Here is a 16,168-nt window from a genome sequence, read left to right as displayed (position 1 = left end):
TATTGCTAATTCCACGTCAAAGAATAACACAGAATATTAAAATTATTCTGGATACTCTGGTGTAATTAAAATTCTGCTTAGGCCTAGTTTTCATTTGGAATTATCGCAGCCTCACAGGAATGAAAAATACTTTCCATAATATCTCTGTTGTGTGTTTTTTAATAGTTTGCACAACAGATAGACCTGCAGTGTGTGGGGAGTTTGTGTGTGTGCATGCAGGTGTAAGAGAGGAGGAGGAATCCAAACTTTTTTTGGGGGGGGGGGGTTGTGGTGTGGTGTGCGCGCGGGTGGAGGATTGCACTGCTGCTCTGTCTGCTATAAACATTCTGTATGTTTTACTCATCAATAATGCATTTTCATTGCACAAAAAGAAACATTATTACCTTTGTCAATGCTTCATCTGTTAATTTTTATTCCCTATTGGTATTACTCCTACACCTTGGAAATCTTATTGTCCGATATAACATTCTGTACATTGATGTACATACTTGTATGATTTATTATCAATATATCTGTGTGTGATGTAAAGTGATCTGACACTCTATATTGGGACACATAGCACTATAAATTAATTAAATACAAAAATAAGTGCTATTTAAATTGTTATTTGTGTAAATACTCAGAAATCTGACATTCTTACAGCTCATGCATATTTCTTATATAGAGGGATTGAATAAAGTAAAAATCTTGCCCCAATTCGTAGTTTCGCTTAAGTACTTCTGAAGTGATAACAAGCAGAGTGCCTTTGTTTCCTTCCATTGCATTGGTGTCTAGGCATCAGGCTCCTAGCCAGAATGATATGTGAACAAAAGGAGGACAGATGGCCATTTGAAATTGGGTTTTTGGCACAGTTGGAAACTGCCTCTATGTTTCTGAACTATCGGAAAAAAAAAATTTAATTGGGAGATATTTTAAGTTAATGTATGCACTTAAGATGGCAAAAAAGTGCACAGACCCCTTTCTGCACTGGCGAAGTAACAGCATAATGATACAGCTCCAAGATGACATTGCTATTTTATGTACTTCCAAAATGACTACCATAGTGCATACGCAACATGACAGCCTTTTGGAAGTAAAGAAATCATTATTGCAAGATGGCCAGCTGCTGATATTGGTGTGGCCAATGTGGCACAATTTTATAAGCAATGCTACGTCAGTAACAGCAAAAAGCAATACTAAATGGCTTTGCTAATTTTTATTAGGTATCCCATATAACCCTATAAGGCAGTGTTCTGCTCACAAAGGACAAGATGTCAGAGACAATTTGTCCCCAGTATCTCTATATCAACACCGATTTACCCATCATATGTATAACATCTCGAACACACATCTTCCCAAGTTGGATAGATTTTGTAAGTTCTCTTCAGGGATCTATGGACAGTGTGGAGGTGTTTAAAATGTCCAAGTTTAAATCTGGCAATGCATGTAACTAACTTGATTACAAATATTACAACATTTGGATCTAGCAAGTCCCCCTTCCAGGACACCTTAACTGAAACAAAGTGATTGATACTGTCAGCTTGCAACTCCACATATATGCTTGATATCGTATTAGTCTACAGCTCTTGAATCAACTAAAGAATCATTGCCATCTCAGGATGCTGTGGGAATCCTGACCAAGTCTGTCCAGCTGCACTATCCAAGATGGAAGAAGTCAGAAACTGCTCACTATGTACACCGTATTGCATTTGAACCACTGTAAATCAGAGAAAGCCGACCTTTGTGAACAAATATCCCATTTTAGTAATCCCATTTTATTTAATATATTACCTCTTCATGTGTTTTCTTGTCAACAAAAATTGGGAAGTCACACAGAGGGACATTCAGCTGATAAACTGTACAGCCTCCCAGTGTATGCTTATAAACATCTCACATTTGTCCTATCAGTTTAATCAAATAGGTTGCATCAGCTGACATATTCCTCATCCTAAGGCAAATATCACATATTTCACAAATGTTAGGCATCCTCACAGAAAACGTGTTTTGAGCATTCGGGCCATCATTCCACAATTTACACAAATACTGCAGCTGGGGTGTGAAGTCCAAGTCCCAGCTCTGGTAGAGTAGCCTCCCTGATCATTCAACCTCTTCAGTGTTTCCAGTTTGATCCTGGGCACCCATCAAAGCGTCATCACAATAATACTATTTTAGAGGTAATGGAAATTTCCCTCAGACATTCTCTGATTTACAAACACCCTCAGTAACCTTAACAATGTTGCAGTTGAAGGTGTTGCTATATATTTTATACATATTCCCAAGCACTTAAATTAAACCTGTTGCCATTTAACTTCGATGATCCAGAAGTGATGATCAAAAGGCAGGCAAACCATCACTCCCAGGGCCCAACTGTGATGTATGCCAATGGTCTGGTTTAACCCGATAATGCTGCAAAAAATTGCATTGGTTCAAAAAGGTATAAATATGGTCGACCCAGCAAAATTCAATAATGATACCAATATATCATCTGCATATAAGAACACCACTGGTGTAGCGCTTTTAGTGTGTTCCCCATCTAAGCATATTATGGAGATGGGTTACTACCAACAGATCCAAAGCAGACAGCATTAAGAACAGCCACCTCTGCCCAGTCTCACCCTCCAATTTTTAGAAATAATGTTGCAAGTCTTAACTGTAGTGTTAGGAGCCATTTAGAAGAGATTATTCCATGCTACAAAGGTCAGGCCCAATTGATACTAAACTGTGCTCAGAAACAGAAATTATTGAGTGAGGATATCATAGGACTTCCCCATATTCAGAGAGATTAATGCTTATCTAGGGCCAGATGTAGCAAAGGGTTTTTCCCATTCTGTGTCAATGGGAAAATGTGTTCATACATATGGCCCCTAGTCCCTGCAGCCACTAAAGATTGTTGTGTTCACTGCAACCTCCTTAAATTCACCATTCCATACCTCTCTGGAATAAATCTGCATTTACCTGGATGGACTAAGAATTGGACAACTCCATATAGCATAGATGCGATCACCTTAAGATGTTGGGTCTGGTGGCTCAGTGGACTAATGCATCAAATCCAGGGATCTGCATTTGACATAGCCACAGGTTCAAATCCTTGTGGGTCTACTTCGCCATTCATCTGTGGAGGGTCCAAGGGTCGATAAAATCCACTATCTGTCAAACGCAAAGAGGCTCCTTGAGGTGAACATGAGCTCTGCCTACAAGCTTTTTTGTGTTACTTTAGTGTCTACATTCAGCACCAACAACATCTTATAAGATGAAAGCTGCGCTGAATCCTTTTCGTACTTAGGAACAATCACTCTCAATGCATCTATCATAGAGGCCATTAAATTCTGATTCTCTGAGCTTCCATCAGTGTACCCAATAGTCTTTCGCACAATAAACCTTAACAGTCTCCTATTCTGCATTCTTATCCAATTAAGGGATTATTAGATCTGACCAGGGGGTGCATATATGCACACAATTTTGTGCCTACAATACCTACCGATCCTGCGTCTGCGTACTTCCAATATCTTGTCTTCCAATAGCTGGTTATTCTGGAACAGATACAAGAGTTTATTCAGGCAGTTCCTCTCACAGGATATTAAAAACACAGCATGCGAAACTACTGTCTGGCCGGCCCTTGATCCCAGCTACAACAGAGTATATTGTAAAGTTGAAGAATTATAAACTTCTGGGGGCAGGAGAGGGTGGAGATTCTCATTTTTGTTTTCTGCAACATCCTTACCTTGTCTATGCCCTGCTTTTGTATCGTCTGGCTATAGTCAGCTTTAGTTGGCTATGTAAGTGCTAATAGCATTGATACTGCAGAACAGGAACACTGCAGATCACAGAAGGTTACACTCTCCCACTAAATACAGCACGTTTCTTGCAACAAGGGTATGATCGTTTTCTACTTCACACTTTTCATGCATGAAGAATGGCACCACCAGGTGTGCTGTATTACAGGTAAATCAAATGCCTTGACTTTTCAGCTGGTTGTGTAAGTACTGGAGCGGCTTATGTCTTTAGTGTGTTAGTGGTCAAATTAAGTAGCGGCACTGGAACGAACACTGTGCTTTCACCTTACACTTTAATTTTCTCCAGCAGCAAACTCTAGCAACAGAACCAGGAAACTCCATGGTTGGGAAGAGGGTGCCAATTCCTCATACCCTCTTGCAGAAACCGGGGCCCCCCTAGGATTTCTGCTGAAAGACTTCCCAGGAATAAGCTAGGTGAATTTCTGGTGGTGAGGAGTAGAGTCTGTAGATAAGCAGAAACATTAAGCTCCAGAAATGGGTTTGCTTCAATTGAGGCTGTCAATTTTGAGTAGAGAGCGGTAGCAGCTGCTTACCCTTGTTAGCTGTTTTTCCCTCCTCAGTACATCACTTGCAAACCCTTGTAGCAGGGGTCATGAAGGCAGTGACGGGAACAGAAAGTGAAGAGACACCCAAGATGGCCGTTTATTTTCTGTAGTTTCCATATGTTGTTCTTCTGCTATGCCCTCGGCAGGAAATAGGGCTATGTTGAGGGATAATGCGGGGCCAAGCAGTCTACCACGTGATGACATCTGCCTTTGAATGGTTTATGTCATTTTCGCTAACTGCAGACAACTTGGTAAATCAATGTCCTTTAGGAAAATCTTAGGAAGCTCAAGTAGGGAATGCAACTTATTCCTTGAGATTTTAAGGTTTACCGATCTCCCTCACAGTAGTGCGGAATGCATGGTTGAAAACTAGGTCCATTCCACTGCCATCTTGTTTACACGTTTACGAAATTTCTTTCATATACCAGACAATTTGCCAAAATGCCCTCTTAACCTCGATTTTGGGTTCCTGTATATAAAGAGTGGATTTGGGAACCCTAACTTGGGTTTAGGGCTTTCTAATTAGGGATTTTCCAATAAAAACTTTGTCCTTCCTGCCTTTTTGGGCATATTGAAGATTAATAGTAGTTTGCAGCAAAGTAGTTCACAACAATTCCATCAACCGAGTCCAAAATTGTCCATTAGTTCACTTGTTTATTCTGGTGTCTCCTAAGTAGATCAAATCATATATGTAGTTTTCTTGAATTCCACAAGCTGGTGTTGCCAACCCGTGTTTCGTCATAAAGGTTGATTTAGGCACTTCTAAATAGGCATGTGGTTATGCATGCAGCATATTAGGGACTTTTCCTATTCTACTCACACTCCCCTATTCACCGATTTGGTGTGGTCCTATACTGCATGAATAATTACATTTTAATTGACCCCTCATACTTTGTATCTTGAGTAAGAGATTTGGAAATTCCTTGGAGTTTTACTGGATCATGGTACTTGATTGTAGTAGTTTTGATTCTATATTTTGTATCCGTTGTAGCCCTGACAAAGTTGTTGGCATACAGCCTTTACGTCAAAACGTGCTGGCTACGCAAGTTTGTGGAATTCAGGAAAACTATCTATAGGATTTCATCAAATTTGAAGACACCAGAACAAACAAGTCAACTCATGGACATTTTTGGATTCTGTAGATGCAATTGTTGTTAACTACTTTGCTGCAAAATTATTAATCTTTATTTTGAGAGAGTAGCTCGGGGATATTTGAATCTATAATATAGGGGTCCTCACCCCCTTTTTGTGTAGTATTTGGTGGATACCACGTCCCTTCTTTGAGCTAATGCTAATAAGTACATTTTGGACACACACAGGTTGCGCTTTTATGTTGCAGCCACCACTTGTTTGTTGTTTCACATTAGACATAGAATGTGGTTTGTATACTTTGCTTTTATTGAGCATGTTACGTGGATTCGTCTATTTTAGATCGTTGAAAGACATTTCACGCTAAGCACAGTCTTCTTGTATAACTAGAAACGGGTAAAAGAACTACTGTGGCTAAATTGTAAAGTAATCGAAAATCCTGGACTGAAACCCTCGGTTCCCCAGTAAGCCAAATTATATGTCTCTGAGCAAACAACTTTGTTACTGTCAGGTCCACAAAAATTGTGAGTCTGCAGTGCTATGTTTTCTGCATCATTATTTATTTGCCACAAAATCCATTATCTGCTGCTCAGCCAGCAGATTTTAACACAAATATGTTCATAGCTCCAACGGATCAAAAGTGGCTAAAAATGCAGCAACATATGTTACTGCACAGTGAAAGGCCCTTCACAAAGGTTTCTAGTTACCTTTCAGTTGCTTATTTATATGTTTGAGTGGTAAACAAAAACTGGTACTGAGGCGAAACCTTTGCTCATACAAGGCTAACATGAGTAAAAATAACATTATTAAGTAATACAATGACAAAATGTGCTGCATTATGCCACATCATTTGTTTTTCTTGTTGCTTAATAGTCAACCCTGCTGCAAAATTTGCTCCGCCCCTGCCGCATAATTCCAGCGGCCCTGGGTTACTGTATTTTATTGTACTTAACTGCAAAATCTGGGAACAACATTGTACAAAAGATTTGAATCGATATGTGCTCTGCTACAAGGGACTCCATATCCCAGACTGTTTTATGGCCCCAGGAGGCGGCCATTTTCGACATCACCTGCTCCCACTTGCCATTTCCAATGAGCGCTATAAAGCGCAAGGGGGCACACTGCTGCGTGGGAAGTGCGCAGGGCGCACCTGGGCAAAGCCCGGTACAAGGGCAGTCCCGTCCACAACAGTCAGAGCCCGAAGGAGGCTGGGCCTGCCCTCTTGGTTTTGGCTCCAGCCTTATTTTAATCATGTATGTTTTGATGTAAGGTATAATATAATAGGTGGGCCTGCCCTCTCCATAATCTCAGTCTTATTTTCATAGAGGTGTATTGAGGCTTTTAGAGCCCAGGGCCACAATATGGGAAGACGCAAACTGCAGGATAGTAAGGTAGCATCTCCAAAACCTCAAAAGGGATCTACAATTGACTCCTTCCTAACCTGGGCTATTGGCGCGATTGCAAAAGAAATCAACTTGGCTGAAAGGAGGTTATCTTTGGAGCCAAGGGAGGGCCCGAGTGGCGGGCCACTTGAGGGTCCTTCCACGGTCCCACGTTCCCTCCACTACTCCATAGGGTCCTCGGATATTTCACCCTTGGGACACCCGATGACTCCCACCCAAGAGAGGTAGTAGCTGGGAGGGAGTACATGGTGGGCTCTTTAGTACAGACCCCATATATAACCAAAAAGAGTGCTCCGCCAGTTAAAGGATAGCGACAACCCAAGCAGCGACAGTGAAGTGGTTTTATGAGCAGCAAGGTGGGGGTCCCGGATGGTAGCCAGGAGTGGGATCTTATACTGGATACATTTAAACACGTTATCGAGCAGTGTCTGACTCCAGTCCTAGAAAGGTTAGACGTGTCTAGCGCCAAAGTATAAATATGGAGTTAGGTTTGCGTTGAATTAGTGTAAAAAAAAAAAAAGACGCTAATTCAGCATAACCGAGTATAAATATGGGCCATAGATTTTAACAAATGTTGCTTCAGTCTCGGACATAAAGTATTAAAGTGAAACAAACACAAGCGTTAAGAATGATTCAAAAAAACAAAAAACTTTTTTCCAAGCCATCTGTTGAGTGATCGATTTATCAATGGCTTGGTTTGCGTTTAGGTTCTGACACCGACACAGGAATGGGTCTGGCTTTACTCGCCATGAGGATTTGCTTGCTTGTCTACCTCTCACTATAGGGGCTCAGTTTACCGACTCCATGTGTATTTTAGATTCGGTATATATTATTAGATTCCATTAAGTTCACTTCATCTTTTATATTACACCCCTTTGTTCATTTATGTTGTTGATTCGGTGGACAGCAGGGAAGGCTGTGCATATATAATTTTAGTGCAGATCCCAACATTGTAGGAAATGCTTGTCCTCAATAAAGCAGTGTTCCAGCTGAAGGCTTTTCTGCGCCTTTCTTATCGTTGCAAAGGCACTAAGATTAAACAGACAAGTCCTGCACAATTTTCACCATATCGAAGGCTTCACAGACAAGCAGACTATGTAAAATGTGTTGAACGCATGCAAATTGAGTTAAAGCTATTTGTGTCCGCCTACTGTAACATTGTGGAGAGCAGCGTGGAAAAGTACAAACTTCCCTTTGTACTGGGCGGGTGTAGGAAGTGAGCCCGACAGTCTCCGTGACTATTTGTTGGAGTTGTGCGAGGCACATTTAATAAAGGTGTCTGCAAGAAAATAGTGTGTGCGCTTTCGGGGCTGTTTGACATGCTAGTTAGCTGAAGATGCTTCCCTCCATCCACACTAAAAGCAGCCCCATGTGATGGCGGGCTAGGGGTGTTTTTCTTGGGTTCCAATATGGACATGCCACCCCTGTGACAGTGGTGACTATATATTTTCCAAAGTAGTGAGAAGTCCTGCGAGAATTGGGGTACTTGAGCTGAAGGCATATTTTAATTAACTCGAGCTCGCTATTATGCAATAATGAGCGCATTGTTTTCTGGCTGGCATTCCTGAAATCTCAATCAGTTACCGCATAGATAATCGATTAGGGATACGACACTAAAACTGGTATTTAAGAAAAAGATCAAGTTATCTTTAGACTTACCCTTTGGACAGAGTGGACCTTCTTGCACATTGCAATCGAATTATTCATTACCTCAAGGATAGACCTGCAAAAGAGAGATCCTTCATTCACACAAACCCAAATTATCTTGATATCTCTATAATTTCTAAAACCTATTTAATGACAAATTATAGAGGAAGTCTAGTTGCAGGATATTGCCTGTTATCTGTTGAATTCTGAAGGTTTTCACTCTTTCTGAACCTATTTTAAATTCGACATGCATTTCCCTCCCCAAAATAAATTATTTCTGAATCCTACACATTTCTGATACATTAAACCTGATACATCTCATTCTGCATCTCTAGGAAAGGTAAGGGATGTTGAAGTAGACTTGGCCAGGCGTGCAATATAGATGGACCACCAAGAAAGATGGGTTGGGCGATGTTCTACTGTTTCACATCCAAAACAGAGAACTAAACAGGCACATACAAGCCCTATTTTGCAAGTTCCAGTTGAGCTTAAACTTGTTTTTATATACAAGGTAGCTGCAAGGAAATTGTGCTAAAATTAGTACTGCGTTTGAAATTATAACTGCATAATTTCATTTGGTGCTTTTCAAATGTTTGTGTTTAAAATACGATTGTGCTGGTGTAGGAAATTGGGCTACTGATGAGGTGCATGAAACCCTACTCAAGAAGCAACCACAATTCTGGTCAGTGTAAAACACGAGCAAACCCCCAAATTAACTTGTGCTCAACCTTCTAGTAGCCTGGCACAAAGCAGTCAGGCTTAACAGAGGCAATGTGTAATGTATTTGTGAGCACTTCAAACAGTAGGACAGTGAACACACAACACAAAAATCTCCCACAAACTTAGAAAAATAGAGTAAATTTTAATAAATCATTTGACACAAATGAAAATCACTAGAGGCAGAGATGTGCAATTTTAAATATTTAAGTAAAATTTGTGCCTATAAGAACGAAGAGCCAGTTGTGGATATCTGGTCGTGGCGAACCAGGGCAAAGTCACAAGTTCAGCTAGACGATGATGGAGCGCAGGCCGGATACTGGGACCAAGTTAGGTCTGCTGAACAAAGTACCTTTAATCCTGGCAGTGGAGCATTACAAGATCCTCCATTGAGGATACGTCACACAGCAGCAATTCCTGTGAATTCGTCGGCAGGGCTTGCAATGCGAAGTCCTGTATTGTAGTAGAGTGTGCCGTCGACTGAGGGTATGTGATGAGAATTCCTGCATTAGGGATGCATTTCACAGCAGCAGCTCAGAGGAGTTGGGGGTTGCGATGCAGTCATATGGCAGAGATGTTTTTCACAGCAATGGTTCCGATGCAGAGCTGCAAGGAGATGCATCGTGCTGCATCAGTTCTGCCCAAAAGATCACAGCTGGGCTAGCAGAGCACCTTCAGGCCCACTTCCAAGGGTCCAGGACTGGGGTGAAACCCCTAGTGGGGGTGGGGGCAAGACACAGCAGACAGAGTCCAGGTGCTGAGTTCAAGGTGGGTGGAGCCTTTTCTAATCCATAGGCCCTGATCAGGAGGTCAGCAACTAGCCCTTGGCGTCACTCTGGTGGTCCTAGGTTCAAGCTGCAGGTTCAGTCTCTCTCACTCAGGCAGCAGAGTAGAAGTCCTTCTTGCCGTAGAGCAGCACAGCAGTGCTTCTTGCGTGCTCCACAGATTCAAGGGTATACTGATGAGTTGGTTCTGATGGTTCAATATTTATATTTGTGCCAGTTTTGAAGTAGAAGGTTCTTGAGGTACCCACCCTCACAGGTGTTTGAAATTTCCTGCCTCCCGGCCCTGGCCCCATCTTGTCCTGGGGCACAAAATACTAGTGTGAAGCCTCTTTGTGAATGTGCTGAGGCAGAGGTATTGTGATGTGCAAGTGTGGTAGGTGACAGCTTCATTCCCTCCATCAAGTCAGAGATGGCCTTTACTTGAGGGTAAAATATGCATTGAAGAGGAAGGTTTAGGCCTGGTAAAAGGGTTATTATGCCAGGTCGAGTTGGCAGTTTAAAACTGCCCGCAGGCTGCAATGACAGGCCTGAGACATGCTCTAAAGGGCTACCTCAGTGGGTGGTACAATAAGTGCTGCAGGCCCACTAGAGCAGTGGTTCCCAACCTGTGGTCCGGGGACCCCTGGGGGTCCACAAAGCCTCCTCAGGGGGTCCGCAAATTCTTATAAAATTAAATAATCGTAACAGATTAGGTCCCCAGCTTTATGTAATGACTCAGTAGAGGGGGTCCCCGGATACCAACAGTGATTCAGTAGAGGTCCCCGAGTTCCAGTAATGATAAAGTGGGGGTCCACCAAAGTCAAAAGGCTGGGAACCACTGCACTAGAGCATTTAATGTACAGTCCCTGGGTACAGCAAGTACCACTCTACTAGAAACATATTAGTAAACTAAATGTGCCAATTCAGTTTAACATAATTTCACCATGTTGAAATGAGAGAGCACAAGAACTTTAGCACTGGTTAGTGGTGGTAAAATGCACAGAGTTTTAATGCCAATAATGATGAAATTCAGAGAACAGACTGAGAGAAAGCAAAAACGTTTAGGGTGACCCTGCAGAGAGGGCAAAGTCCAATACACAGGATATGTAACTGTGCACTATGTGTCCGGTACAGTCATTGAGAATTCAAAAGAGCTACGCTGTTGTCCACAACCCAGATTGTGATTCACATACATCCCAAAAATCCCCTTAAGAGAGCTACATCATGCTAACTCACAGAGAACATTAACTACTACTATAAATAAAACAGAGTTCTGGCTATAACCCAATTCCAGAGGTTGCTCAACCAGCCACATTTAAAACAATACAATATAACTCATGCTTCCTACATTACCTCCCTTACCACCAATACTATCCTCTCATCAACATTACACCAGTGAGGATCAAATGAGACCCGTGAGACCAGTGAGGATCAAATGAGACCAGTGAGAAACAAATACAGAGTTGCCAAGAAGACTACACTCAACTGCAAACTCAAAGGCAAAGACTATGGATCCTCCATATGCAATTTCAATATTTAGTATAGCCAATCAGATAAAGTTTATAAGATATGCAGTGTCTTTAGTAAATCAGGCGTTATGTACAACAATAGCTCAATCTACTTTGGCTTACCTCTTGGGTAGTCACCCAAGAGAATGATCTTTGCTTATCACAGAGCCAAATCTGCACCCACTGTTTTATTCTACAAAGTATGAAATGCTGTTTGTACACAGGCAGTAGCCATAATGATATTCAGTCATCTGTTTCTACCTACACAGGAATAATTCCAAACACATCGCCTATACTCATGCATGACTGCCTTATCCTAATACGAAATGACTATGAACCAGATAACTTCATAACAAGTGCTTCACTCACCTATTACTACAAGGCAGTAACCTACGTCAAAGAAGTTTGATAAATTGTTTACCTTGAGCACATTAAATATGGATTCTAAAAAAGGTGTACTTTCCCCTATAATCAACAATTTCCATAACAACCGCGCAAGTCTAAGTACACAGCCATTGCCTTTGCAAATTAAGTCTGCTTGCTTACCTTGCTTCTTTACTACACAACTCTCTAATCACCATCATTTGTCATCTCCCCACAACACTCAAGTGTTTAAAGCAACTACAGTTTTGGAGAATATCTATTTATTTTTTTTACTTCAGAGTTATCACAAACAACAGAGAACATGCAATCATTATATTCTAGCCATCCATACCACACCCACCCAACATCTCTGATCACCCACATTTGAGCTTCCAATCTCACGTGTAAATGGCTACACTATGGGGGCATATTTATACTCTGTGCCAGATTTGCGTCATTTTTTAATGTAAATCTGGTGCAAACTTAACTCCATATTTATATTTTGACACTAGACCTGTCTAGCGTCAAAATATTGGAGTTAACGTCATTTTTTTGCTTGCGGAAAACTACCTTGCGTCAATGAGATGCAAGGTAGGTGTTCCAGGGCAAAAAATGACTAAGGCCTTTGTGCCTTATTTATCCTCCCGTGCAAAAATCACTCACAGGAGGAGGAGTGCCTTAACGCCTGAGTCAGGGCAGGCGTTAGGGGACCCGTGGGCTCATTTCCATCGTTGGTGACCATGGAAGCAGTCCACAGATGCCCTTCCCTGCCCCCAGGGACACCCCCAGCCACACCTGGAGGACACCTCAGGATTGGGGGGGGGGACCCATCCCAGATAAGTTTTTTTGTTTTTTTTTTAAGTGCCGTAGGGGGGCTTATCTTGGGCCCCCCTACATGGCACTGTGCCCAGGGCACATAAGTCCCCTGGACATGGCCATTGGGCAGAGGGGCATGACTCCTGTCTTTGCTAAGACAGGAGTCATGTCCATGGTGGTTGTGCATAAAAAAATGACGCTAGTCAGGTTAGAGCAGAGGTCTTCAAAGTGTGGGGCGCGCCCCCCAGGGGGGGCGCAGCATCTTCCCAGGGGGGGCGCGTACTCCACCTCACCTGTTTCAGCTCCCATTATTGCTTTCGACGTAGAAAGCACGTTTCTTCTAGGTTTCTTCATTTGTTTTAATAACTTGCTCGCTGATTGGTGTAAAAGTGCACAGCAGCCAATCAGCAATTACGTCAGCACTGACGTTCCACCAATGAAATGGACAGCCAGCAGCACAGATGCAGAAAGTGCCGGGAATTTTGGTGCATAAAGCTCGCAAATTGTCTGCTAGAACAGTGCTTCTTCAGTGCTGTGCTTCGCTTCCTGTTTGAACTCACATCTCTGCCTGGTTGCTGCCTTTACCCACGAGGATACTTTGATTTATCTTCAGCGTCGCCCCTTCTGGTTTTCACTGTCTGGCTGTGAGGGAGTTTCCATCGGCTGCATTCTGCACAGGCAGGTAAGCGTTAACAGCTTTTTAAAAGGCTTTTATCCTTTTTTCTCCCTACTATTGGAATGTTTTGTGTTTGGGAAAAAAGAGGATGTTACATTTTGGGCCAAGGCAGCTGATTTTCGTTTTTGTGCCCCCAGCTTTCACTTTTTTGTTATATTTATTGCTCTGCCTCACATATGCTCTTATCTATGAGCAGGGCGTAGGCTGGCAATATGTGTGCCAGTAAAACCTACAGATCTTTTGGGCCTGGGGACTGGTTTATGTTTGTTTGTAAATGCAATATAATAGCTGCCAGGTTTTATTTTGCTTATGTGGGACATGTCAGTGTTTTGGTGAACTTGTGTGCAGCTTTCCCATATTTTATGTAATGATTGAGAAACGTCCTTACAGCACCTGCTGCAAGCCTTAATTAGGTTTGCAATGTCACTAGCTTAATTCCCTTTTCTATCAGGGCTTGTGTGGCATCATAAACAAAATACAACAACAACGCACACTCAACTAAGGTCATTGTTTATTTTATAATTAAGGCTCCCAGTTTTCTGTTTTTACTGATTTTTAAAGATAAATGCAGACAGAAAACAATGTTCCCTGTCTGTGCTTATTTTTAAAAGTGGAAAAATATTGCACATTGAGCTCCTTGTGAGCAACTCTCCATGCTGTCTTTCATGAATTACAGGCCAACAGCTAAGCAGATAGAGAGCATGGGGAATTAAAAACCGAATAAGATTCCCTCAAATATACTGTGAGTGTGTGCATTTATATATACACGTTTTGTGATATGTCTTTTAAATTAGCAATAATGCGAAAGGTATAAACTAATGTGGAAATATACCATTTTGCAACCTCTGGGGTTATCACTAAAATGTATTGAAAAGTTTTCACTGTGCCGGTCACTGGGTCATAAAGTTGTTCAGAATACATGTCCATACTACTGTTGGCCTCTGCAGAGCGCACATTTCAGTAGTCACATTTGCCAATTTTAATTGTGATTCCATGCAAAAGTGTGTGAAGGAAATAGACTGCTGTTGAAATATTGACAAAGTAAAGCAAATTCTGCGCTTAAAGGAGTGTGTGTGGAGGACAATGAAGTAAAGGAGCTGCTAGGAAGTATATGAAGGATCAAACTTGAAATAATGGAAGGCTATTATGGCCCTGCCAGAATTCAAAGTCTTAACTTTATTTTGTACAAATCATATTTTATCGGCACTCAGGACTTCATATTAATTACATATCAATGCATAATTGTATTGGTCTTTCGGACCAGGCAGCAGGAAATTTGTGGGCATGTCATTCACTCCCTTACCCGTCACTATCATTGTGGTCTCGGTGGGAGCTTTAATGGTGCCTCACCCGGGAACATGCAAGTAACTTTTCTAAAACTTTCTCTCATCGTTGCAAGGGAAAAAGCCACTTGATCACTAGACAGAGGACTGCTATTCGAACATCAGGAGTGAAATCCAATCTGCCCAAGGAAGGCATTGCAATAAGAAGGTAGAGATTTTTTTTGAGTGACGGCTGAAGGGGCAGTGCTAAAGTACTACCTCACTAAACTTTGAAAAAGTAACTTGCGGAGCCTCATTGGCGGTATGTGCGTCAACATACTGCAGCAGTTTTGGGAGCACTCACCAAAAGCTTTAATCACCTGGAATTAATGATTATCCATGGAACTATTTTTTATCCATATTTTATTTTACATGGAAGAAGATATTTTTATAGAGACTTTTTTTTTCTTGTTTTTTTCCTATATTTTAAAAACCCACTCTACTTCATGCAGCTGTAAAATTGCAGTCATGTGCTGTTAATTAACATGCAGATTTGGCATTTTGTGTCTTAGGTAAAGCACACAGACATGGATCGTTTTCTGCTGTCAAAAGACAGTAGGGCTCCCAAGCGAAAGGCCGAAACAGAAACAGAAACAGATGGAGAGAGAAAAACTGTGAAATTAAGGAAGTATGATGCCTCCTATTTGGACTTTGGTTTCACCTGCATTGTTGTTAGTGGAGAAACTAGGCCACAGTGTGTGGTTTGTGGTATGAACTTAGCTAATGACAGCTTGAAACCAACAAAACTAAGGCGTCATTTGGAAACACAGCATGGGTCTATAGTAGCAAAGAGTAGAGAGTTTTTTTGCCAAGGAAGTTGCAAGACATGACTCAACAGAAGGAACCATGAAAAATGTGGCCTCCACCACAGCAAACGCATTGAAAGCATCTTACCAAATGGCATACCATATTGCCAAAAACAAAAAGCCATTTACAGATGGAGAAAGAGTCATTCTCCCAGCAATGCTTGACGTGGCTACAACAATGCTTGGTGAAAAAGCAGCAGAGAAGTTCAAAATAATACCCATCTCAGACCAACAGTTTGCCGCCGCATTTCGCACATGTCAGAAGATATCCACGGACAGCTCATAGCTCGGTTGAAATCGAGTTGGTTTGCTTTGCAGTTGGATGAAGCAACTGACTTGTCAAAGGCAGCACATTTAATTGCTTATGTCCGATACTGTTTTAAAACAGTAATACTGGAAGACTTTTTATTCTGCAAGCCAATCAAGAGACGAGCAACAGCATCTGACTTATTTGACATTATCAATGACTTCCTGGGTCATCATGGCTTAAAATGGGAAAAACTGTGTAGGAATCTGCACATATGGGGCTCCTTCCATGTGCGGTGCTAGGGCTGGCCTAAAAGCTAAAGCGTTGACAGCAGCTTCACATATTCTGTGGACCCACTGTATGATACACCGGGAAGCCCTTGCTGTCCGAAACATGGATGGTGAACTTCAGGATGTTTTGAATTCTGCTGTTAAAATAGTTAATTTCATAAAGACCCACCCAACAAGAGCTCGCCTATTTGCAATTTTATGT

General features: G+C 41.7%; 1 protein-coding gene across 3 annotated transcripts in view; it reads right to left on the bottom strand.

The window, feature by feature from the left end:
• LOC138297291 (centromere protein H-like) overlaps window positions 1-16,168 on the bottom strand; it is a 162,747-nt gene that overhangs the window by 32,712 nt on the left and 113,867 nt on the right. For all 3 annotated transcript variants that reach the window (XM_069236729.1, XM_069236730.1, XM_069236731.1), the window contains exons 7-8: window positions 8,470-8,533; window positions 3,458-3,509 (exon numbers count right to left, since the gene is read on the bottom strand). In XM_069236729.1, the coding sequence (XP_069092830.1) occupies window positions 3,458-3,509; window positions 8,470-8,533 (116 nt within the window). The remainder of the gene's footprint in view (window positions 1-3,457; window positions 3,510-8,469; window positions 8,534-16,168) is intronic.

The sequence above is a fragment of the Pleurodeles waltl genome, chromosome 5, assembly GCF_031143425.1.
Source record: "Pleurodeles waltl isolate 20211129_DDA chromosome 5, aPleWal1.hap1.20221129, whole genome shotgun sequence".
NCBI lineage: Eukaryota > Metazoa > Chordata > Amphibia > Caudata > Salamandridae > Pleurodeles > Pleurodeles waltl.
Note: the sequence above shows the minus strand (reverse complement) of the source record. Positions and strands in the feature narration are given on the sequence as shown.